The 22,565-nt window shown below is 57.8% G+C and overlaps 1 protein-coding gene across 1 annotated transcript; it reads right to left on the bottom strand.

The window, feature by feature from the left end:
- Window positions 1-3,685: 3,685 nt before the first annotated feature.
- GPR157 (G protein-coupled receptor 157) lies at window positions 3,686-21,393 on the bottom strand. Its single transcript, XM_045859003.1, has 4 exons — window positions 20,751-21,393; window positions 10,239-10,452; window positions 7,008-7,202; window positions 3,686-6,498 (listed from the first exon to the last, which is right to left on the bottom strand). The coding sequence occupies exons 1-4, from the start codon at window positions 21,128-21,130 to the stop codon at window positions 6,301-6,303; spliced, it is 987 nt and encodes a 328-aa protein (XP_045714959.1). The 5' UTR covers window positions 21,131-21,393; the 3' UTR covers window positions 3,686-6,300.
- Between the last annotated feature and the right edge of the window lie 1,172 nt (window positions 21,394-22,565).

Here is a 22,565-nt window from a genome sequence, read left to right on the forward strand (position 1 = left end):
TCCCTCCCCGGGGCCACTGTGGACTGAGTGCTAGGGCGGGGCTGGGACCCTGGAAACAGGGGGGTGGGGCCAGCGCTGAGGGGTGGGACTGGGAGCAGAACCTTCAGGTCACTTAGATAATACAGGAAAGGCTAACTGATAGTAGTGACCGCTGGGCTTTATAGATTAGAGCCCACAGTCTTGCCAAGCACCTGGGGTTATCTCAGTCTCATTAACCCCCTTTTAGATGAAACAGAGGCTAAGAGAGGTCACAACGCTTTGCCCCGAGTAATACAGTTATAAGCGACAGAGCCAGGCAGATCTGTTTTCTCTCCTTCCAGAGCCTCTTTGTTCACAGGCTGGTTGTTGGGCTCGCCTGTTCCTCCTGGTGGCTGTCCAGGGGCCGCAGCTGGGGCTTGTCTGCCATCCCGGGTGTGAGCAGACATGGCTGCCTCCATCAGCATCACTCTACTGCTCCCAGGAGACTCTGGCCCAGAGAGATATGTTAAAAATAACTATTACTCACTCCAAGAACCTCCCAAGAACACTTGAAAACCTAGCTTAATTTTAGACTGTAGTAAAGAATAAAAAAAGCATTTGTTTGAGCAGAAAGAGATGCAGCCCAGGAGACAAAGACTCAGGTAGCAACTTAAACTGTGTTCCATGGAGACAGAGGGGAGGCCATCTTTGATCAAGTTCCCACCCAATGGTATGCAAATGAGGACTGCAAATTATGCCATTCTGATTGGTCAGTGTAGATGCAAATGAGGGTATAATATGCAGAGCTCTGATTGGATGGGGCAGGTCTCAGTCTACTAGTCAGCAGATACCCATGTATGGTGCATAATCTGAGCTTTAGTCTGGGGGTCTCTCACCGCTCCTGACACGGCCAGGTACTCCGTACACCCCAGTACGTGAGGAGACCCTGTCGGCAAGTGGCCACAAGAATCCTTATTTATAAAATCTGTGCCTTCTGTTGACCATGGGGGTGGTCCACCTCAGAAGAAAAATTCCTTCTTGGGTTTACATCAAATGAAGCTTCTTGGGATTCATACATTGGACAGCTCTTTACTAGAAAGCATCCAGGGACGTTTTATACCCCACGCTCTTTGTTAAAAAGACATTCAACGGAGTGCATGTGAAGCTCTAACTGGCTCCATTAAGCGATCCGTGAATCGGGCAGCACCCACCGAACAACCAGAAGGGTGCCCGGAGCTGTGCAGATGGAGACGTTTGTATGGGAAGGAGGGTGGGGCAAGGGAGCTGGTGACGACAGGCTGTGTGGGGACTCGACGTCTCTTCTTTGGGGGAAGAGAGAGCACAGGGTTGTTTTGCAGGTCACCTCATCTTTCTGCGGGGGATGGAGAGGGCCCCCTGGACAAAGGGCCTCACTCCCTCTCGACCAGATAATCCCAGACTGGTTGGTTACGATTATGTTTCTGGGAGAGGTTGAAACAACAATTCGATCCTTTGTACATTTACAGTACAATCGAGGGGGCCGGGTGCAGAGATTTCCCATATCCCCCCACTCCCACACCAAAGAGCCTTCCTCGTTATCAATGTCCCGCCCCAGAGTGGGGCATTCGGTACCTCGGATGAACCTGCTCATCCCTCCCCCTCCCCTTGCTCCCCGGACCCCTGGCAGCCACGGGTGTTCTGCCTCCCTCCTCGTGCCTTTTCCAGAATGTCACGCCGTTGGAACCCTGCAGTGCGTGGCCTGCTCAGACGGGCTTTTCCCTTAGTCTCGTGCGTCGAAGTTTCCTCGTTGTCCTTCCACGGCTGCCTACCTCGCCTCCGTCGTCTGGATGCGCCACAGGCTATCCGTCCCCTGCTGAAGGACAGACATCTTGGTTCCTTTTTCTTTTTTTTTTTTAAGGCGTGTAAACTATTTATTAACAGACAACGCCTACAGGTTTATTTCTTCTTGGATGCCCCCAGTGCAACGCCGATGGCCCGTGGTCTCGGCGTGCTGGCCGGGAGCACGAAGACCCCAGGAGTGGCTGCAGCCCCCCGTGGGCTGGAATGTTCCTCAGCCGCATTGATTGAGTCTCCACGCGGCTCATTTTCCTGACCGCTGGCCAGGACCTGGGGGTATTTCCCGTCCTTCCCGTCCTTCTGTCTGTCCGAGGACCAGTCCGGGAGCTTGCACCGCGTGGATTCTGCGTGATGGTGGATGGCGATCCCACTTCACCCCCACCCCTGCCGTGAGCTCGCCCACCTGCCTTCCAGGTGAGGCCCGTGTCTGCTTCCCTGGACACTGCACACACCTGTCTTCGCCCCGCACCCTGACCTGTAGACACGTTATTTTCGGCTGCCCGTCGAGATTGGGGTTGAGTGTTCGAGAATGTGCTGGAACATCCCAGGGGTCACTGGAGCCACGGTGGCAGCCCGGCAGTGGCAGGTGGGCCCCTGTGGCACCCTGGTCACTTCCGAGTTTCAGCAAATGTGAGGAAAGCGGCTGTGAACATCCCCGTGCCCGTGTTTGTGCGGATGCCGGTTTTCCGCTTCAGGTAAACACCAAGGAGGCTGGTTGCTGGGTCCCACGGTCAGAGCACGCTTAATTTTGTAAGGAACCGTCAAACTGCCGGTGTGTCCACCAGCAATGGCTGCGGGTCCCCATTGTCTCATATCGTCACTGGCACTTGGCATTGGCAGAGCTCTGGATTTGGGCCGTGCTAACACGTGTGTCGTGGTATCTCATTGTCCGAGTTTGTGTATCCCTGATGGCGTGTGACGGGGCGCATCCTGCCAAATGCTTGTCCGCCGTCTGTGCATTTTCTTTGGTGAGGTGTCGGTTAAGGTCTTTCGCCCATTTCTTAATCAAGCTGTTTGTTTTCTTATTGTTGAATGTTAAGAGTTCATGTACATTGAGGATCACACTCCTGTATCAGGGGCATTTTTCCCAGTTTTACCGACAAGTAGCTGACCCCCTGTTGCTGCACAAGTGTGGGGCGCATGCACAGCACGGCGGTTTGATTGACAGGTACTGGGGCCCAGTTGTTGCAGCCGGCTTAGCAAACACCCATCAGCTCGTGTAGACATACTGATGTCTTTTGCAAATATTTTCTCCTAGTCTGTGGCTCGTCTTCTTGATAGTTCATGGATTTTTAACTTCTCAAAAACCAGAAAGTGGAATAAACAAACAGGCAACACTTTGGAGGGGCAGAGTTCCCAAGGTGGAACAGTTCAAGAGAAAAAATAAAAAAGACGACTGGAACCTGGGCTGCGAGGGCCGCACAGACGTGCGCAGAACAGGGCAGCCGCTCCCCTCAGAGAAGAGCCCCCTGTCCTCGTGTCGCCGTTGTCCCCGACCCCCCAGGAGGCCTGGGGCCGCTGTCACAGTGAGTCAGGTGGGTAGTGACAAAATGCAGAGAGGACTTGGTGCTGGTGTGTCACTGTCACGAGAGTTTAGCCCCAAGCCGTGGGTTCTGGGAACTTGGACTTGCTGATATTCACACGGGACAGGGCATGGGAACCTGTATTCTGACGCCCCTACGCCCCCCCACCTGTGACCCGCCCAGGCAAAGGCCCGCTGCTCCTCTTATATGGGAGAAGCTACGCCAACAGGGCAGCCACCGACTTGCCCCCATTTCCCCACAGAGAAGGACCCAGATGTCACCTCCGGGCCCCCACAGCCCGGGTCCACCGGAGCCACCTCCCCCCACCTCCCCACAGCACGGGCAATCAGTCTGCCAAACACACAAAAGAAAAATAATTGTTTTATTTCATTTAAAACAGCACGGCTCTGACCTCAGTCTGGACGGTCAGGGCTCCCATTACAATTCTGCACGGGCAAAGAATCCTCACGCTGCGACTACGCCGCCACGGGAAGTTTGTAAAAATGTGTTTTCTTGTCGGGGACAGTGGGGGGCTCTGTTTGCACCCTCAGCCCAAGCCAAATAATAGTATTTATTTAAAAAACAAAACAAATCAACAAAAAACAACTCCAAGGCACAAAGAGGCACGAAGGGCCCAGTAAACCAGATAAAAAGACCGAGGTTCCGAGCGCCCCCGAGGCATAGCACCTGTTCCGGCTGAGGTCACGTGGCGGAGGGGGAAGGTGGCTAAACATTAGCAGCACTGACAGAGGAGAAAGTGTAAAAGGAACACACTTGGCCTTCACTGCTCACATCACCTGCTTCCTCCCTGGGGCTTCCCCTCCCCAGGGCACAGGACTTCAGCCCCACGCAGCCAGTTCTGAACTCCACCCTCCCAGCGGAAGGCTCCGAGGAAGGCTCGTGCTGGGTTCCAGGCTGGGCCCCGGCCTCAGGCCCAGCACTGCACAAGCTCCTCCCCACCCCCACTCACTCGGCCGCCACCGTGCACTGTGACACGTTCACCAGCTGCAAAAACGGGGTGGGAAGTGGAGAAGCTGAGACCACAATACCCAGGTGCAACTGTGGGGGTTTTTGCAAAAACAGCACAGCACAGCAGCGGCATCAGACAAGTGAAATGGGAACTTGGAGTCCTGGGCACCTAGAGATGCTCTTCACTATTCAGAGAGCTCCCTCTGCTGGCCATTTCTGGCGGCAGCAGCAGCCTGTGTAGGGAAGCTCAGGTCTGGCCTGCCCTGAGGACACCCGGATCCCGGACCCCGCCCTGTCTGCGCTAAGGACTCTCCAGCCCACTTCTGGGCAGGACTCGCTCCCGCAGCATCCTCTGCGGCCCATGCTCAGCCTCAGCTGCGAAGCACTTTCTCCTTGGCAGCAAGCGGCTTCCCGAGTTTCTGCTGCATTCGAGCTCACTCGAGGGTCTGGACCAGCCACGTGCCTGTGATCTGCTGGAACGTTTTGGGGGAACCGTTTCTGTAAGGAGCTTGCCAGACCGGCCGGCTTTCTGGGGTGCGGCCCTGAGCTTTCTCGGAATCCTGAGGGGATGTTGACCTCTTGCTGATGTTCCTACAGAAACTTTTTAAGAGAAACCAAAAGCGAGCATTTTGGACCGAGTTCTGCAGAGGACTGTTCCTTTCGGGTTCTCCTCCTGTTGCAGGTCTGCTTGTGAGAGCAAAACAGGTGCCCACAGGACGCTGCGCCGTCCGTTTTAACCCAGAACCGTTTTGCGGGTCCCACGAACCACCTCGGGTTTGCAGAGCTCTCGTGGGCCCTGAGGGAGAGACCCCCATTGGGTCGATGGTACTTTCCACCCAAGGCTCTGGAGGTGACACTTACACCTCCTGTCCCCAGCCAATGGCTTTCTCTGCAGCTTCACAGAGCAAGTTTTCTGAAGTAGAGGGAAGGGCTGGTGGAAGAGGCACAGAGTGTAGACACACAGATGCTTATGTAACTCCTTTCTCTCGTCTGTGTAAGTAACCACCCCGTATCACTTCCCCAGCCAACTCCCAGAACTTCACCTTCGGGGAGGGATCAGTATTTGGGCCACTCGTGAACCCTCTGGCCACCTTTCCTATAAAAACTAAACCAGGGCGTGAAGAAGCCAGGCCCCTCCCAACACACCTCATCCCAGCGTCCACAGGCACAGACCTGAGAGATGGGGGCGGGGGGGGGGGCACTCCCCAGGGGGTCCCTGCAGCGGCCTTCCTTGCTCCTGTCCCAGTCCTGGCCCTGGAGGACGGCACCTGTGTCTGAAGTGACTGGTGGAGGGAGGCAGGGGTCTGGATTCGAGTGCCCTCCACACCCACAGCCGGCGACCCCCAGAGAGAGACCCGGGCGGGTTCCTAGGGGACCCGCAGCCCTGAGCAGCCGTGCTGGGCTGTGCTCACAACGTTCACCAGGAAACCTCACGGGAACCGGGTTCGAGGTGACCGACTCTTGCTGAAAGGCCATGCTCTCCGGGGAAGGTCACCACCACGACACACCGGCCATCTGCTCCATGACATCTAGGCGGGGCCACATCGCCAGTAACCCCTGACATTTCATTTAGGACGGGTACCTGGGGGACATCTCTCATCCTGCTTAGCCCACAGGGGTGGGTCCTCGGAAGCCGATGACCACTGGGCCACAAGGCAACCTGGCAGCCATCGCGTGCTGCCGGTCTCCCCGCACCTCATTGCCAGCCCTCGGGCAGACAGGCCCCTCGGGTGCAGCGGGACACGGGTGCATGTAGACACGCGCCACCTGAGAGTCTAGGAGGTAGAAGAACCTGAGTGTTCGGCTGACCCCGCCAGCAGGGCCAAGAGCTTCCCCAGCAGGAGGCCCCCATCACTTCCCCGCCTCTCAGCTCAGACCGTGGGTTGCAGGAAGGCTTCCGGGGTGGTGGACATCCCTGCCCGCTTCCTGCAGTGGGACTCAGCGCCACCCGTCCTCCCAGGGAGGGAGCACCCACACGCAGAACTGGGGGGGAAGAGCTCAGGTGCGTGGATGTTCATCGAGGGTCCACCGGGGTCCCTGAGTCTCCTGGCTTGGAGGGCGCAGGAGCCTTGGGCAGGCCGGCCGGGCTCTCCGCAGGAGCCTGGGGAGGGCAGCGGCAGCAGCAGAGGGCGAGGAGCCGAGTCCGGACGGCGCGGGTGCAGAGGACAAACATGATGCAGTTGGCACCTCCCTGAAACGTGTTCCCGATGCCCTGTCAGGAGGGAGAGCAGAGGGATGAGCACCAGGGCTGCAGTGGGTCTCAGCACACGGGCGAGGGGGCTGGCGAGTGCTGCGGACCCCAGGACCTCGTCCTCCACCCTGGGGGCGAGTCTGTGGTGGCCCTGCCACGCGGGCCTGCGGCAGAGCTCTGGGCCGGTCTGACCGGGCAGATGTGGCCCAGACCTGTCCCCTGGGCTTGCGGGTTGGGAAGGACCCAGGATCGGTCCACCCTTCTGGGTCCACTCCTAGGCCGATGGACAGCACCTCGACATGCCCCTGGCTGCACTAGAGCCACAGGGACCTTCCACCTTCTCCCTCGAAGGCCCCCCGGCCCGGCCCGGGCAGGAAGGCGTGGTGGTGCTGAGCCCCTGCCAGCCCCGAGTCCGCGGATGTGTTGGGACGTGCCTACTCTGCCGAGGGTGGGGCGGGGGGGAGGGGGAGCCATCGGACCCTCCTCGGGGACAGCGCGGCCAGGGAGGGAGGGCAGACCTCCGTACGTACGTGCAGAACGACCAGCACCGGGGTCTGCACGGCCGGGGAGCCACAGAGGGTCAGGACAAACCGCACGGTGCTCCACACCCGGAGGCAGATGAAGATGACCGGGATGAGGACCAGCTTCTTGTCGGCCATGGAGCTGTGGTGCTGCAGCCGGTGGGCCTCGGACAGGATGGGCCGGTACTCGGAGAGCGCCTCGTGCTGCGCAGGGGACACCGGGGGCGGACGTGAGCGGGCCAGGCTGCCCGCCAGCTGCGCACGGGCGCCCCCGGGCCTTCGGACTCGCGGGAGAAGGAAGCAGAGGCGAGCACCGCCCCCCACGCGCACGCTGGAGGCCCGGGCTCCCGGCTCTAGCCCGGATCCCTCTCCTGAGCTCCCGGTCTCCTCCATCCATGGCCTGGGCCGCACCGCCACGGGACGCCCACAGCACCTCTGGACTCTCGACATTCTGAGGCCTACCGCAGGCCTCCCCACCGCAGCTGACGGAAACGCCATCCCCACGGGTGCCCAGGCCGAAACCTGGGGGTCGTCTCTGATCCCTCTCTTCCTGGCCCAGCCCTCATCCCACCCGTGGGCAAGTCCCGGGGGCTCTGCCTTCAGAAGAGTCCCGGGATCTGAGACTTCCGTCCACTGCCACCAGCGTGGCCCAAGCCCCATCTGCGGGGGCTTCTCTGGAGAGCCGCTGCCCCCTCTGTAGGTCTCTCTCCGTCCCCCCCCCATCCAACCCTCCCACGCCCCTGCTACGGCCTTGTTCTCGGCACAGAAGCATCACAGTCGCTTGAAAACCTAAGTCAGACCCCGCTGGGCTCCCAAAGCTCTTGGTGGCTCCATTTCGCAAGGTCCTCATGAGGTCTCCAGCTCCGGGCTAGCGCTGACCTTGCTCCAACCACCCGCCCCTCCTCCACTCCTGGCAGCCACGCGGGTCTCCTCCCTCGGTATTCCCCAAACACCCGAGCACAAGCCCCGCCTCCCCGGCTGCGCATGCGCCGTGCCCTCTCTCGGGAGGCTGTTGCCCACCCATCTGGATGCCTCGTTCCCTCGCCATCTTCCAGGCTTTACTCCCACGTCACCTTCTGAGTAAGACTCGTCCATGACCTCACTGAACGGCAAGGGCGTTTCCCGTGCAGCCCCGCCCTGCAGCCAGCTCTTTACTTTGGTCCGTTTTTCACGGCTCGGTTCACCCTCCTTCCTAGACGCCGCTCTCCCTCGTTCGGCAGGCCGACTGCTTGGATGGCCCCCCCAACCCCCAGAATCAAGCTCCCCAGACCCTGCCCCGCGGGAAGAGCTCACAGGGGGGCTCCCCTCCAAAGCTGGGCACAAAGAAGAGGTGAGGAGGCACCAGCTTTGGCTCCCCCGCCCCTGGGAACGCCCTTCAGTGAGAAGAGGGGGAGGCTCCGCTTCCAGATCACAGCGGAATTTGTAAAAACAGACCAGACTGCTCACAACAAAGATGCGCTCTGGAGCCTGGCCCTGAGCCGGGGGCACCGCAGGTTGAGGTGAGAGGCGGGGCCACACACCTGGCGTCTCTGAGCACCTGAGCTGCTGCAACTCGCCTGCTTGGAGCACCTGCAGCCTCCCCCGGGGCCTTCGGCAGCAGCCCCTTCCAGAACCTGGCCACCGAGGGCAGAGCCCGCCTGCTCCTCCGGTGCCTGTATTTCTAGCTCTTCTCCTTCGCTGGAGGCCAGGAACAACTCCCACCAACACCTCCCCGCCCACCATTCTCCCTTTTTTTGGAAACACTTGCGGAGTGGCGGACCCACCCTCCCATGTGGGGATTGGGCCTAGAGGCCCCGGCTTCTGCCCATTGCAGGAAGGGCAGGGCAGACAGACAGACAGATGAGAAAGGGCAGCTCCGGAGGGGCTGCTGGGCAGGGCCCGGAGGAGGTCAGGGAGCCCCGGAACCTCTCAGGGCAGTGGAGAGGAGGAGGAGGCGGAGCAAAGGGCAGCCCCTGGTCCAGGCAAGAAGACAAAGAGGGATTGGACCAGCTGGTAAGCCCTGCGGGAGTCTCTGCAGCTGAGCCAGAGGGGCAGCCTGGAGCGGTGAGGGCCGGTTCAGTTCTGAGGAAAACACGAACCAGACGCCTGGACTCGGGTGGGAGTGCAGGGTGGGGACCAGGTGTCACTGACAGCTGCCGGGAGCACCCTGCACACTCCGAAGTGGCTGCTGAGCCAGCAGCCTGCCCCGGACGGACAACAGGGACACCTCGCCTGCGGTTCCAGCCCTGAAACCCCAGGGCACTGCACCAGCGGCCCTGCCCAACTAGCCTGGAAGTCCACGCTCAGAGTTCCAAGGGAACCTGTCTTACTGCTCCAGCCCCTGCTCGCCTTTTATCTTTTACTGCAATTACTTGCACTTCTGCCTCTCCCTGGGACAGGACCCCTCCCCGGTCTGAGTCCTCAGGATGGACTCCCACCGCCACACAGCGCTTGTGTGTGTAGTAGATGCTCAGTAAAAATGTGCTGCCCTGGCTGGCATAGCTCAGTGGATTGAGCACGGGCTGCAAAACCAAGTGTCGCAGGTTCGATTCCCAGTCAGGGCCCATGCCTGGGTTGCAGGCCACAGCCCCCAGCAGCCAGGAGGAAGCCCGAACTTTACAGCTGCAGAACTAGTAGCTAAGAACAAGGAACAGTTGGTCAGAGAAAGACCATTCTTCCCTAGAACCTCTGGCCAGTTGGCCCGGCGTGTTGGTGTAGTAATCCCTGAGTGCCTGGGAAGTCTACCATTGGTGATATCATTTTAATCACCGAGGATAATGAGGGCAGTTATTGTCTCAGTGATGGGGAGATTCACGGTCTCCCCTCCCAGTTCGAGTCTTACTTAGATACTGCTCACCTCTCATCTAAATTCCTACAGGGGGTGGGGGGAGCTGAGACACTGCCAAGGTCTGTCCAGGAGGGGGCAGTAGAGGGCTGTGGCTGAGCACACAGGCTGAGACTCTTCTAGAGAGCAGAGCAGGTTTGGGGAGCCCTTAACCCCCATAAGACCCCTGTTTGTCACCCACAAAGGGGGGGACACAGGACCTGCTCCCCGCAGGGCTGTGTAGTCAGCAAACCAGACAGCCCCCGATGCTTGTAATGCATGGTGCCCGGTGCTCAGCAAGCCCCCTGTTACTAGTTCTGCCCCAAAGGCGGCTGAGCCTCAGGCCAGGACTCGGGCAAGCCCACAGAGGGCACAGTGGCCCACGGAGCCCTGGGCCGGGGCCCCGGCGGGGACAGGGGGCGGCCGTGGGCACCTACCGCCCTGCTGATGTGCTTCCTGATGAGGAGGTACAGCACGGGCAGCGTGACGTAGGCCAGCATCTCCCACAGCTTCCCGGTCAGCAGCATCCACAGGACGTGGTCCTCCGCCTCCAGGTCGATCCAGCACCAGCCCACGGACACGTCCGAGGCGTCGTAGCCGATCTTCTTTAGAATGACAGCAGCCACGGTGATGGTCAGCGGGACCCCCCAGCTGAGGGACGGGAGCAAACGGGCACCGGGGTCAGGCCCAGGCCCCCAGCACAGCCAGCAAGGGGGAAAGGGCTGGGGTGCCCTTCAGACAAGGAGGGCCACGCCTCCCCTCCAAGCGTCCCAGAAAAAAGAGGGGCGGAAGTCCTCAACACCCAGCCCCGCCAGGCCCAGCTGCCCAGCAGCCATCCCCTGACCAGCCTGGGTAGAGGGGTGCACACTGGTGGCCTGGGGTGGCCGGCGCAGGGAGGTCCGCGCTCCGTGTGCCTGCAGCAGGATCTGGAAGGGGGTTGGGGCTTTGGGTGGACACGCCTCCCAGGGCCAAGGCCCCTGCTGCCCCCCAGCGCTCTGGGGGGAGGGGCAGTGCCCTAGCAAGGGGCCTCTAACGCAGAAAGCCCAGGGCAGCGCCAGGCTCACCTTCCTGCAGTGTCATCACTATCCCCAGGGCAACCCAGCAGGGACGAGGCCCGAGCCCCAAGGCCCTTCCCCAGGGGTCCCCTTTCCAGTGTCCCCAGCACCTGCTCCCCCATCAGGGGCGGCAGGATGGAGCCCACAAAAGTGAAAGGGTTGTGAGAAAGGCATCAAGTGACACCCAGGAGTCTGTCCATTTTAAACACTTGTTCTATGCAAACTCATTTATCTGCTAAGTTAACATACAAGGTGGGGCAAAAGCAGGTTTACAGTTGTGAGGATGCGAAACACAGAGTTTATTCTTCTATTATTATTTATTAATTATTGTACTATTTTCCATACAAACAGCTGTAAACCTCCTTTTGCTCCACCCTGTAAATTAGTGGCAAACTGTTTTGTGGTGACGAAGGGTTACCTTTTTAAAACTCATGTTATTCTGGGATTTTAGGACACAGCCACGAACCCATGAGGGTGAGGGCCATGTTGGTTCACTATTGTCACTGAGTAGGGACAAAAGAAGAGCCTGCTGAATGAATGAATGAATGAATGAATGAATGAACGAACAAAAGAGCGAGCGAATGAACTTGGAGCCACGTGAGTGAGAGGTTTCCCCAATTCCCTCCATGCATGCCCATTCTTTACGGCATGCCCATTATTGAAAAGGAAGGAAAAAGCTTTTAAAGTGGCTGAAACAGCAATCCTGAAGTTATCCTTGCGGTTTCCCATCTGTTACAGGAAAAGCACCACGTACAGGGACAGTCGCAGGGAAGGAGGCTGCGGCGGAGGGTCCCCACTCAGGCTGGAAGGGGGAGGAGGGCAGGGGCAGGACGAGGGCGCCCTTTCCCCCTTGCTCAGCATCCTGGCGGCCCTTACAGGAGACCCGGGGACCACACGGCGACCGACAAATTCCGAGACTTCAGCTGTGTCCCACTAAAGCTACAAAGGGCTGCGTTTCCCCTGGATCACTGCGGGGGCCAGAGCGGAGGGTGTGCTGGGAATCGCCAGGAAGAAGACCCAAGAGGCAGAAGGGCGGCTTGGAAAGGGTTAAGGATGTGGGCTGATCAATCAGAGCTGTCGTTTCAGCTCGAGCACAGATGGCAGCTACCTGGTCTGGAAGCTGTCCAGAAAGGTGTTTCAGTGGGAGGTGGTGACACAGGTGAGGTCGGGGAGCAGTGGGAATGGCGTGGGAGGGACTGACCGCTGACCCAGCAGTTCAGGCTCCCCCAGACTCGTAACTCACGGATGCGGGCAAAGCTCAGCAACGGGCTCTCCAGGAAAATGCACTCGTATGCATGCGTGCGTGTGTGTGTGTATGTGTGTGTGTGTGTAAATGCGCACATATACATTTATTGTAGAAGTTACTGGTACAAAAGGTGTGCAGCACCATTTATAAGGAACAGCACACAAAACTCCTAACTGCAAACGCCATGTGGCCGGCTGAACCTCACAGGATGTTTTAGGATTTTCCCTGAACTCCGGTGTGCGTAGCCTCTCTGTGGCTGCAGGCAGCAAAGACAGTAGTTCCAGGATATGAAGCTGGTTGATATTTTCCTTAACAAACCAGAAGAAAGTGAAACACGGAGGGCAGAAGGGACAGGACGATGCCGGAACCTTGCTGATTCGGCAGAGACACGAGCAACTTCTTAGCGGGATCAGGTGATAATTTTCCAACACTAGAAGAGTATTTCTTTTCTTTTTTCTTTCCCCTGTTCCGTGACCCTGCCTCTTCTCATCATCTCCTCTTGAAAGACTGGGTTTCGTGCCTGCCCTAGCATGGCTGCCATCTCTGTTTAAGCTCAGAGACAAGTAACACCTTTAAATTTAATCTTTACCTATGAACGTATTCTCCATCACTTTATGAAGTCCAGATCAGGGGTCCAGCACACGACACCCTCAGGCCAAATCTGGTTTTTTTTTTTAATAAAGTTTTATTGCAACACATCCACACTCATTCATGTACTTAGTAGTGGCGGCCGCCGGCAGGCAGCCGCAGCAGAGCCGAGCGGTGCAACTGAGGTCACGTGGCCTGTGAAAATGAAAATACTTACTCCCTGGTCCTTTACAGGAAAAGTCTGCTGACCTCTGCCCTCCGCATTCAACAAGCCAATGAATCAAGCCCTGATCTGTACTGTTTGCCAATTTATTTCCAAGGTGTAAATATTCCCGCCATGGCCAAGTGCAAGCCACCAGCTCAGATGCAGAGCAGCACACCACTGGATAGGGCTCCTATCACACAGACCCAACAACACAACAACTTCGAGTGCATAGAACAGAGGAAAATGCAGTAAAATAATCAAAATGTAATCAAAGTTTGAGTATTGTTATGACTTTTTAATACAGGAGGGGAGACCCCCCCCCCAAAACCAGGATTATCTTCTGGAGGGCAGGCCTCTTGTAGAACAGGCTTCTGCTAGGTTAGTGTTCTAGGAACCCATCCATAACAGTGTGCCAGTTGGTGTTGTTGTGAGAGGTTGTGTTCAGCTTCAGTCAATTTTTTTGAAGACTCTTTCAACATCAACACCACGTGGAGTGTTCAGCAGTTTTTGGCCAGAAACAGGATGACTCCTGTGCCCTACCCTCCCTATTCACCCGATGAAAAAAGTCCTCAGAGGGAAATGTTTTGCTGATGTGGAAGAGGTAAAACAAAAATCCTCAGAAGCACTAAAAGGAACCAAAATAGAATTCAAAAACTGTTTCGAGCAGTGGAAAAAATGTCTCAATAGCTGTATTGCATCAGAGGGACAGTACTTTGATGACGACTGAAGTTTAAACATGTAAGAATAAACACACCATTTTTCATACATAAATTCTACTTTGGGGGAATTTAATAATAATAATTTTTAATAGTTAACTAATACTAATTTTCCAACACTGGAAAATTATCTGATGCCACAAAGAAGTTGCTCAAATTCACTTAACTTTAAGTTTGTATAATCTATTTTTTAATAATGGCTGTATTTAACAATCAGCTCACAAAATGCCCTAAAATCGACCCATCAAGTCCCAGCAGCTGGCTGCAGGACACCCGATGTGGACAGAAAAGGCAAAGGGCAGGGAGCTGAAGAGGCCCCCCGTTCTCCAGCTACAGAGGGAGGCGAAAGTGGTATTTTGGGGAACCCCAGATAAGCCCAGCTGTTCCCAGGCCAGGGGGCCACCCTGAGCTGTCGGTGGCGGGACTCTGGAAGGCACTCCACAGAGACACCTGCGACGTAATTCCTGCTCTCCAGAAACGTGCACGTCCCATGTCTAACGTGCACCACCTACCAGTCCTCTGTTCCCCCACAAAAAAGTCATCATCCCAAAACGACACACCACCAGGACAAGGGAGGTTCGGCTTAAAAACAGCACGAGTGAAGAAGACCAAGGACTTCAGCTGGCTTTGACCTAGAAGTTCGTGCGGTCGGAGAAGCTGCCCTGATGCCCAAACGTGGGCGGGGGTGCACAGACAGGCCTCTACAGGCCAAGGAGAGAGGCCTCCAAGGAAAACCCTGCCCTCCCTTCCAGCCTCCAGGACCTCGAGAGAACCTCTCGTGGGCGTTTAAACCACCCTGGCTGGGGCACTGTGTCAGCTACGACCCAGGACCCTGACACAGGGGTCATCTGCAACCTGCTCTGGGCAGAGAGATGCTCTGGGCAGAGGTCCCACCCAGGCTCCCAGGCAGGCCACCCCCAGAGGGGGAGGGGGAGACGGGAAACACCCCACCCCCACCACACCCTGCCGGCAGAGCTGGGAGGGAGGGGTGAGCTGACCAAAGGCATTCTGATCTGTCACGAGGAGCTTAGCTCTTCTTAGAACTGGCGCCCTTCTTGTTTCCCAGTCTCCTCCAAGAAAGTGGAACTAGACTAGGCAGGTGGGGAGCGGGCCGTCTGCGTCGCTGGCGTCCGTCAGCTGGCCTCAAACAGGCGTCTCTCCCCAGAGCAGAGGGTACTCTGGGCTTCCCTCAGAGTTCCCAGCTTCCCCCAGAGTCAGGGCGGGGGACACCTGTGGCGTCAGGGAGCCACTTCCACTTCCCACTTCCCACGCAAGTGGGAATACCGACCCCCCGCCCTGTGCATGAAGCGTCAGCTGGCCAGGGGCTCAAGGTCTGCGCACCGGTTCGCCCCCACTGTTGGGTGCCTAAGCGCTCCCTCTCCCACACCTCACCCTTCCTACAGACCTTGTAGGAGGTGGGGGGTGGGGTGGGGCTTGGCTGGGGAGGCAACAAAGGGGTCTTCTGCCCCCTCTGTAGGTTAGACAGCAGTGCCCGTCTGGGTGCCTTGCAGCCCAGGGAAAGCCTTGAGTGTCAACGTAACAAAAAACCGCTTTGAGAACAAAACTATCGGGCAACAATGTGCCCATTTAGAAGGCTCCTGGGAGAGGGACGGAGGCCCCAGGGAAACGCAGCTGCAGCCAGACGGGCCTGGTCAGAGGAATCACAAGGGCCACGCGGCCTCCAGGTCTCCCTCCGGAACAACGGGCCCTAATTGTTAAGTGAGGGGCAGAGGAGCAGGACGTGGGAGAAGTTCAGGGAGTCAGCCGCCGGCCGGGCCGCCACGAGGTCACTCTGCAGCTGTAGCTGCAGAGGGGGGGAGGGTGCCTTTGGAACACACCCTCGGCACCATCTTCGGCAGCCCTGGAGCTGGTGGGCACCGAGGACCCAGCGCTCAGAGGTGCTTCTTGCCCACCGGGGTCCTGCCCAGGGGAAGGACGGGCAGGTCCGCCCTTGCCCCGGTGAGGGGGGGGAGGGGCAGCCTCTGCTCCCACAGCCCCCACAGTGGGCCTCCCACGGACACGCAGAGACACCGTAGAGGACTGTGTGCCACATGGCAGTGTCCTCGGGGAACGTTTTGGAGGTAACTAAACAGGCAGTTCAGTTCTTGTGATCTTGGGGCGCACCGGCTGACGTGGGGTGCCGTTTGGGCAGCCCCTGCGTCCATCCCTCGCTCAGACACTGCCTGCCCGGGGCCCTGACCCTGGGCCCCACAGCAGTGAGCGGCTTCCAGTTAGAGAGCCTGCGGGGGGCCTCCCGGCCAGGGCCACGTTTCCCCTTTTCTCTGATGGGAACTTCCTGCTCCCCGGAGTTGCTGCGTTTTTTTATGGTGAACTCGGGTGCTACAGGTTCCTTCTTCCTCCAGGACCCCCAACAAGTCCCAGAGCGTGGGCCAGGGGTCCAGGGCCCATCCCCGCCCAGGGTCGTGCCCGTGCCCACTCAAAACTCACTGGAGCCAGAAGTCCTGAGACTGCCAGACATGGCCAGCTGGGCCGGGACCCTTGTGCTGTTGTCAAGGTGACATTAGGTGCCCTCAGCACGACTTTCCCTCAGGCTCGTGGGACACGTGGAGTGACGCCTGACCCAGCGATGGCCTGGAGGTCCCGAGGGCTTGCGGCTGGGGGGACGGTTCCCTGACCCGGCCTGACCCAGCTGCGGCTTCGCTCAGAGCAGCCCACCTCCTTGCGGGGGAGGAGGGGCTGCCCACGGCAGGGGCACGGGTGGCTCCACGCCACCTGGGCTTACCCCGTGGGAGGGGACCTGACCCACACAGCACCTTCTCAGGTGAGCACCCTAGCGGGCGGCCACGGACGCATGTCCACAGGGACGTGAAATATGGGCGTCTCATCGGGCCGCCTCGACAGAGTGGAAAGGGATACAACACAGGGCTGCCCTTGAACCCTGATATCCTCACGCAAGCAGGAAATTCACTTCACAGTCATGTCAACGGGCGCCGAAAGTCTGAGGAGTAACAGGGCGTTTATCTCAACGAGACACACACTCATCACGAAAGGAAAACAGTAACTGCAGCGGAGGACGGGCCAGTCACCCCTCGGCCTAGCGATCCAAGGGGCATTGCCGGGAGTGGAACAAACCAAAGTCGCCGAGAGGAAGCCGCGAGAACAGGCCTCTGTGAGATTCCGGCCAACAGGGCAGCATCTGAACCCACCCACGAGGCCGCGCCAGGCACCCAAGCAGGGGGCCACGCCACCACCTAACGCCCCACACTGTTCCCAGAAGTCCCATCAGGAGATGCCAGGGAAGGCGGAAGAACGTTCCGGACGGCAGGAGCAGAGAGAGGCTGGAGGCTGAGTCAACACAGGAGCCCAGGCCTTCCTTTGCTATCGGGACATTACGGCAAGACCGGCAAAATCTCGGTCAGGGCCACTGCCCATCCGCTAGCAGCACCGCCCCCGGGTAACCCCTGCCCCCGCGAGGCCCACGTGCTCCCGGAGAGGCCGTTCTTGTCTTCGGGGAACACCCACTCGGGGGCCACAGGCCCGCTCTCAAACGGTTCCGGGAAAAATAGCTGGAGAGGATAAAGGTAACGTGGGAAATCGTTAATAATGGGGGCAGTCTGGAAAGTTAAAAATAAATCATTGTCAACTTACATCTCAATTTAAAAAGTCATTGCCAAGGCCGAGAGACAAGGTGGAACCATAAAAGGACTGAGCTTGGAGTTCCAACCCGGAGCCTCCCACTCTGTGGCCTCGGGCTGGTCTCGGCAGCTGTAACTGGAGGCTGATCATCCTGTCCCTTCCTTCGCGGGTGACCAGTGAGTGAAGGAACAGGACAGTATTTTGCAAGAGCTCAGCCGCATCTCACATGAGATACAATTTCCCTGAGGATGATAAAGTCGAAGCTGCCCTGCCCAGGCCGGGTAGTTCAGTTGGTTACAGTTTCGTCACCCTACACGCAAGTTGTGGGTTCAGTTCCCGGTCATTCTTCATATTAACACATTGTATGCGGGAAACTTTGTATTTCTATGTTTTACGTTGACTGGTAGTAGAGCGCGTGATAAAAACTACCCGCAAACCATGTGTTAAGAATCAACCAACGAATGCAAAAATAAGTGGACCGACACATCGATGTTTCCCTCCTTTCCTCTGTCTCTAAAATCAATCAGTCAATAGAAATACAACAAAAACAATAAAGTCTAAGCTGCCCTCCTTCTCCAATGAGAAATACAAAGTTTCTCTGCAGAGGCCGCCACGATGGGGCCCTCGGGGCAGGCGCTTCCCGGGCGGGGGGCTGTGCGCGGGCTGGGTTCTCTCCAGCCTCCTGCTGCGCGCGGCTGCAGTCAGCTGGATAGATGCTGTTTTCACTTAACGCTGAGTCCTACCATTAGCAAGATGACGTACGGAGTTCACAGACAGCATTGGCTGCGTGACATTTCCGGCGGGGGCTGGGGTCTGTAGCTTACTGCTCCCTGTTCCGTGGACGTGGAGACTGCCCTCAAACTCTCCCCCTGGTAACAGTGCCTCACGAACTCCCTCTCACATGAGGCTTTGCGTGCATTTTGGATGACCTCCTTAGACGAGGTCTCTATAAATAGGGTCACTGGGTCAAGGGGTGTGAACCAAATACTTCCCACATGGGTTATTCTAATTTACATAGCCAAGAGCAGTGTAAGGAAAACACCAGTTCCTTTGGCATTTATCACGCTCGTATTCTGCCTTACTTTTTTTTCTTAATTTAATGAGGAAATGATAGCTCAATGTTATGACTTGCATTGTTTTGACTACTAACGGGGCAAACTTTTTTCCCCAATATGTATTTACCAACTTTTACTGTGTTGTCTGAACGCGGCCTTGGTTCACTTATCAGGATATTGGTCAGTTTTTAAAAAAAGCAATTCCTAAAAGCTCTTTACCGAATACAGACCGATACACCCTTTTGTGGGGTCACATTATAAAATACTTTCCAAGACTGGAAGGTTGGAAGCAGTGGGCCGACCTTCGGTTGTTTGAAAGGGTGACAAGGTGCAGCAGTGCAGCCCACATCTAAGGATGCGACTTCTCCCCGGGACGGGTGCGTCTGCAGCAGTGAACTGACTCTCCGAAGACGGACGGTGGGGCGTGCTCAGTGAGGTTATTAGCCACACAGTCTGGGGGCACCTAGGTCGACAGGTCTCACCCATTCTCTCCGTCTAGCAAAATGTGAGCGCTAACTTCTGAAAGGGAATAAATCATAAAGGTCCCTTTCTAGCTCGGGCACAGGTATTTTCTTTTTTTTTTCTTTTTTAAAATATTTTTTTATTTTATTTATTTTATTTTTAGACAGAGGGGAAGGGAGAAAGAGAGGGAGAGAAACATCAATGTGTGGTTGCCTCCCACGCGCCCCCTACTGGGGACCTGGCCTGCAACCCAGGCATGTGCACTGACTGGGAATTGAACCCAGAACCCTTTGGTTTGCAGGCCGGCGCTCATCCACTGAGCCATACCAGCCAGGGCTCTTTTTATCTTTTACGAAGCAGGTGGATCACATTCAACAAATAAAATGAACAATTTACATTTTTTTATGGCCAGCAGGGGACACGCAGACTTGCTTAGGGGGCCTTTCCTAAAGAATCGCAGAACGCCCCCTCCCTGGGAGGTGCACAGAAAGAACTCCCAACTCCGGCTTCTCGGGAAGGTTGTGGTTTCTACAGGAGCTGCACCAGGTCTATCTTCATCACTTACGAAACATACTGGATTCAATCTTTTTAAAAAGAGGGGGGAAAGAGAAGAGAGTCTTGCAAAGAAAGTCTCGGGCACCTTCTCGAGTACACGTGAACTCGGGTGTACACGCTACCCACACCCAAGAAGCCGGCCGAGGACCAGGTCTCAGAAGTGGACACAGGTCAGGTGGGAGGCTCTGCGGGGAGGAGAGGCACCCGCGCTTTCTGTGGGTCCCTGCAGCATCCGGGGCACTGTTGGAATGGCTCGCTTCAAATCCCACCTGGACAGCTGAGAAGCAGGACGTTGAGCTTCCCAGGGACCAGCTGGCCCCCGGCCAACAGCTCTGAGAAGAGGTCAAGTGACTCTTGCAATCTTGTGACCTCACTGTTGTGACATCCAGGCGACCTGTCTCTACTAAAGTGCTGACTGTCCTCAGGCTTTGGAAGGCACTCAAGCATATCAGGGAGAGGGCCTATAATTAGGACAGTATTTGGTGCTCTTATCTGGGGAGGGAGAAGAGGGAATTCACCCTCCGAGATTCCAGCCCCGGTTCAACACAGGACGGCGCCAGATGCCTGAATCTTGATACTACACCCGGAAGGGGTCAACCCTCTCCCTCAGGTGAGGGGTAGTGATGCGATGCTTCGATATCAGGGCAGGACAAGCCTTTTGTTTTCCCTGTTCTCGGGTATTCCAGGCAGCTGGTGGCCCTGGTCCAGAGCAGCCTCTGCCATGACCTCAGCCTCAGAGTTGCTCAACTCTAGAAAGCTAAGATCATCTAGAACACAGACAACAACAGACAGGGGCCTGAAGTCTAGAGACGAGCAGAGAGAAAATGGAGAAGACGATCTTTTGTACATTTCACAGCCGAGGCACCGCCTTTGGCAGAGGGCTGGAGAAACCGGCAGCGCGGGAGTGGCTGCACGCACCACGCCTGCGCGCACCGCTCCTGCGCGGGGTGCGGGTGGTGGTGCCGGCATGGGGTTGGGAGCTGCCAGGCTCTTCAACCTGGGGCAGCCACCTAACTCATCTCCCCAGCCTGGGATCCAGGTGCTTCTCCCTCTGTGCGGCACAGAGGGCCGGGACGAAGTGAAGTCGGAGCCAGAGAACCCAGAGCGTCCTCCTCAGATCTCCAGCTGCATCTAAGCTACCAGGGCCGAGCTCTAAGGGCGAGTTCTGGCCTCCCTCCCTCCAGGAGTGAGCTGAGGCGCCCACCTCGAGGAGGCTTGAGTGGGGGCAAGCAAACAGAGGCTTCCCTCTGCAGTGATGCTCAGGACGGGCCCACCTCTCGGGCAAGCCTGACATGGTCCCGCTGACCCTGGGGAGTGAGCAGACACTGTCTGGCAGGCTCCCAGCCAGGGATCCAAGCAAGACGTGGGCACCAGACCGGCGTGAGGGCCACAGGGGCAGCAGGCAGGGCCCAGGCGAGAGGGTGGGGCGGGGAGGGGGTCTCCAGGAAAGTCAGCGCCGCGGCCACCCACCTGACGACATGGAAGGCCCAGAGCAGGAGTCCCCCGTGTCCACGCGTGGCACGGACGATGCTGAGGTACAAGTAGAGGGCGATGGCCACGGTCCAGAAGAAAGAGCTAGTGTTGGCGAAGGTGGAGAGCGCGCCCTGCAGCACGCAGTCCCACGAGGGGCCCGAGAAGTCCTGTAGCACCCCGTAGAAGTAGGAGACGGCCGACAGCAGGTCGGCCAGCGACAAGAAGAGCAGCAGGCGCCGCGCTCGGCTGCGCAGGTCGGGCCACAGGGCGTGCGTGGCCACCAGCAAGCCCGAGCCGAGCGCGGAGAGCACGCACGACAGCAGCACCACGGCGCGTTCCGACGGCATCAGTTCCGTGGGCGGCGCGGGCGGCGGCATGGCTGGGCGAGGAAGGGCCGGGCTGGGGCCGAAGAGCGCGGGCGCCGCGCGAACAGAAGCTGGACTGCCCGTGCGGCCGCCGCCGCCGGCGAAGACTCGGTACCGAAGCGCCCAGGGCGGGCGTCCAGGGCCCTCCGCGCCCCGCGAGCCTCTGCCCCTCGCCCCGCCCGCGCCGCAGGGCTGGGCTCCAGGCCCCGCCCACGCCCTCACGCCACGCCCCTGCGCCCTCTGCGCCTCACCCTTCCGGCCCCCGCGTCCCGTCTACGACTCCTGGCCCCGCCCTGGCCCCGCCCCTCTCTTAGCCCCGCCCACACGCCCGCGAACGCTCTCTAGCCCCACGCTCCTGGCCCTCCATGCTTCATCCCGGGCCCCGCGTCTGTCCCGTCCGCGCTCGGGCGTGGGGACGTCCTTAACACTGGGGACAAAAACCACTCTGGACGTGTGGTCCTCCTCCCCTGACCAGCGGGGCAGAGCGCTCGCAGGCCCGCCGCGGGGCCACTTCCGGAAGGGGGTGTGGACACGTTTTCTTACAAAGAGCGCCCTACTGTAAAACATCCAGCCTTGGGGGGTGTGCTTGTTTTAAAGAAACAGTTCCGATTTATTGGTTTTGTGCGTCATGTCTTGTTCTTGTGACGTCACTTGCATACCAGGAAAGCGGCACTTGGGAGTGTGCAATACACATTCCCAAGGCCGTGCGACCGTCGTCCTGGCCGAATTCCGCACCACGGCCGGCGCCCCCCAAAGAGACCCCGTCGGTGGTCGCCGCCCGTGTCTCCCTGCCGGGGCTCCTCGGCGACCACCGACCTGCCTTCTGCATCTGGTTCGCCTGCTCCGAGCAGTTCGCGCAGACGGATCCGACAGCAGGCGGACCGGCCTCTGTCCTCCACCGTGTGTTCTCGAGGCTCGGCCTCTTTGCAGCGCGTGCCAGCGCTGCACCCCTTTTCTCGGCCAGACAGTGTTCCCTGGGGTGGACAGGCCGCGTTAGTTCTTCCATTCGTCGGCTGATGGGCCGTTTGCGTGCCCAGTGTTTGGCTGTTATGAATGATCCTGCTATGAACATTCGTGCACAAGTTTTTGTGTGTTTTCAGTTGTCTTGGGGTGAAATTGCTGGGTCACAGGGCTGCTCAGTGTTTAACTCGGTGTGGCTGCACCGTCTTATACCGCCACAGCGATGTGCGAGGAGGAATCCGGTCGTTTCTTCTCCTTCTCCTAACACTTCATTATCTGCTTTTTGGTTCCCACCATCCTGGTGGGTGTGAAATGGTGTCTCATTGTGGCTTTGATTTGCATCTCTGACTACAGTGTGGGACACCTTGTCTTGTGCTTATTGGCCATTTGCATGTCCTCTTTGAAGAAAAGTCCATTCAGTTCTCTTGCCTATTTTCTGAGTTTATCTTTTTGTTACTGAGTCATAAGAGATCCTGATATATTCTGA

This window comes from Phyllostomus hastatus, unplaced genomic scaffold, assembly GCF_019186645.2.
Source record: "Phyllostomus hastatus isolate PE091 unplaced genomic scaffold, TTU_PhHast_1.1 phas_scaffold_182, whole genome shotgun sequence".
Lineage (NCBI taxonomy): Eukaryota > Metazoa > Chordata > Mammalia > Chiroptera > Phyllostomidae > Phyllostomus > Phyllostomus hastatus.

What these genes read in the sequence shown, in the direction of transcription:
- GPR157 (XM_045859003.1), bottom strand. Translation starts at nt 21,130, where the DNA reads ATGCCGCCGCCCGCGCCGCCCACGGAACTGATGCCGTCGGAACGCGCC. An exon ending in TGGGCCTTCCATGTCGTCAG is followed by an intron (nt 10,453 to 20,750) that starts GTGGGTGGCCGC and finishes CCCGTCCCTCAG; the next exon opens with CTGGGGGGTCCCGCTGACCA. An exon ending in CGGTGCTGGTCGTTCTGCAC is followed by an intron (nt 6,499 to 7,007) that starts GTACGTACGGAG and finishes CCCTCCTGACAG; the next exon opens with GGCATCGGGAACACGTTTCA.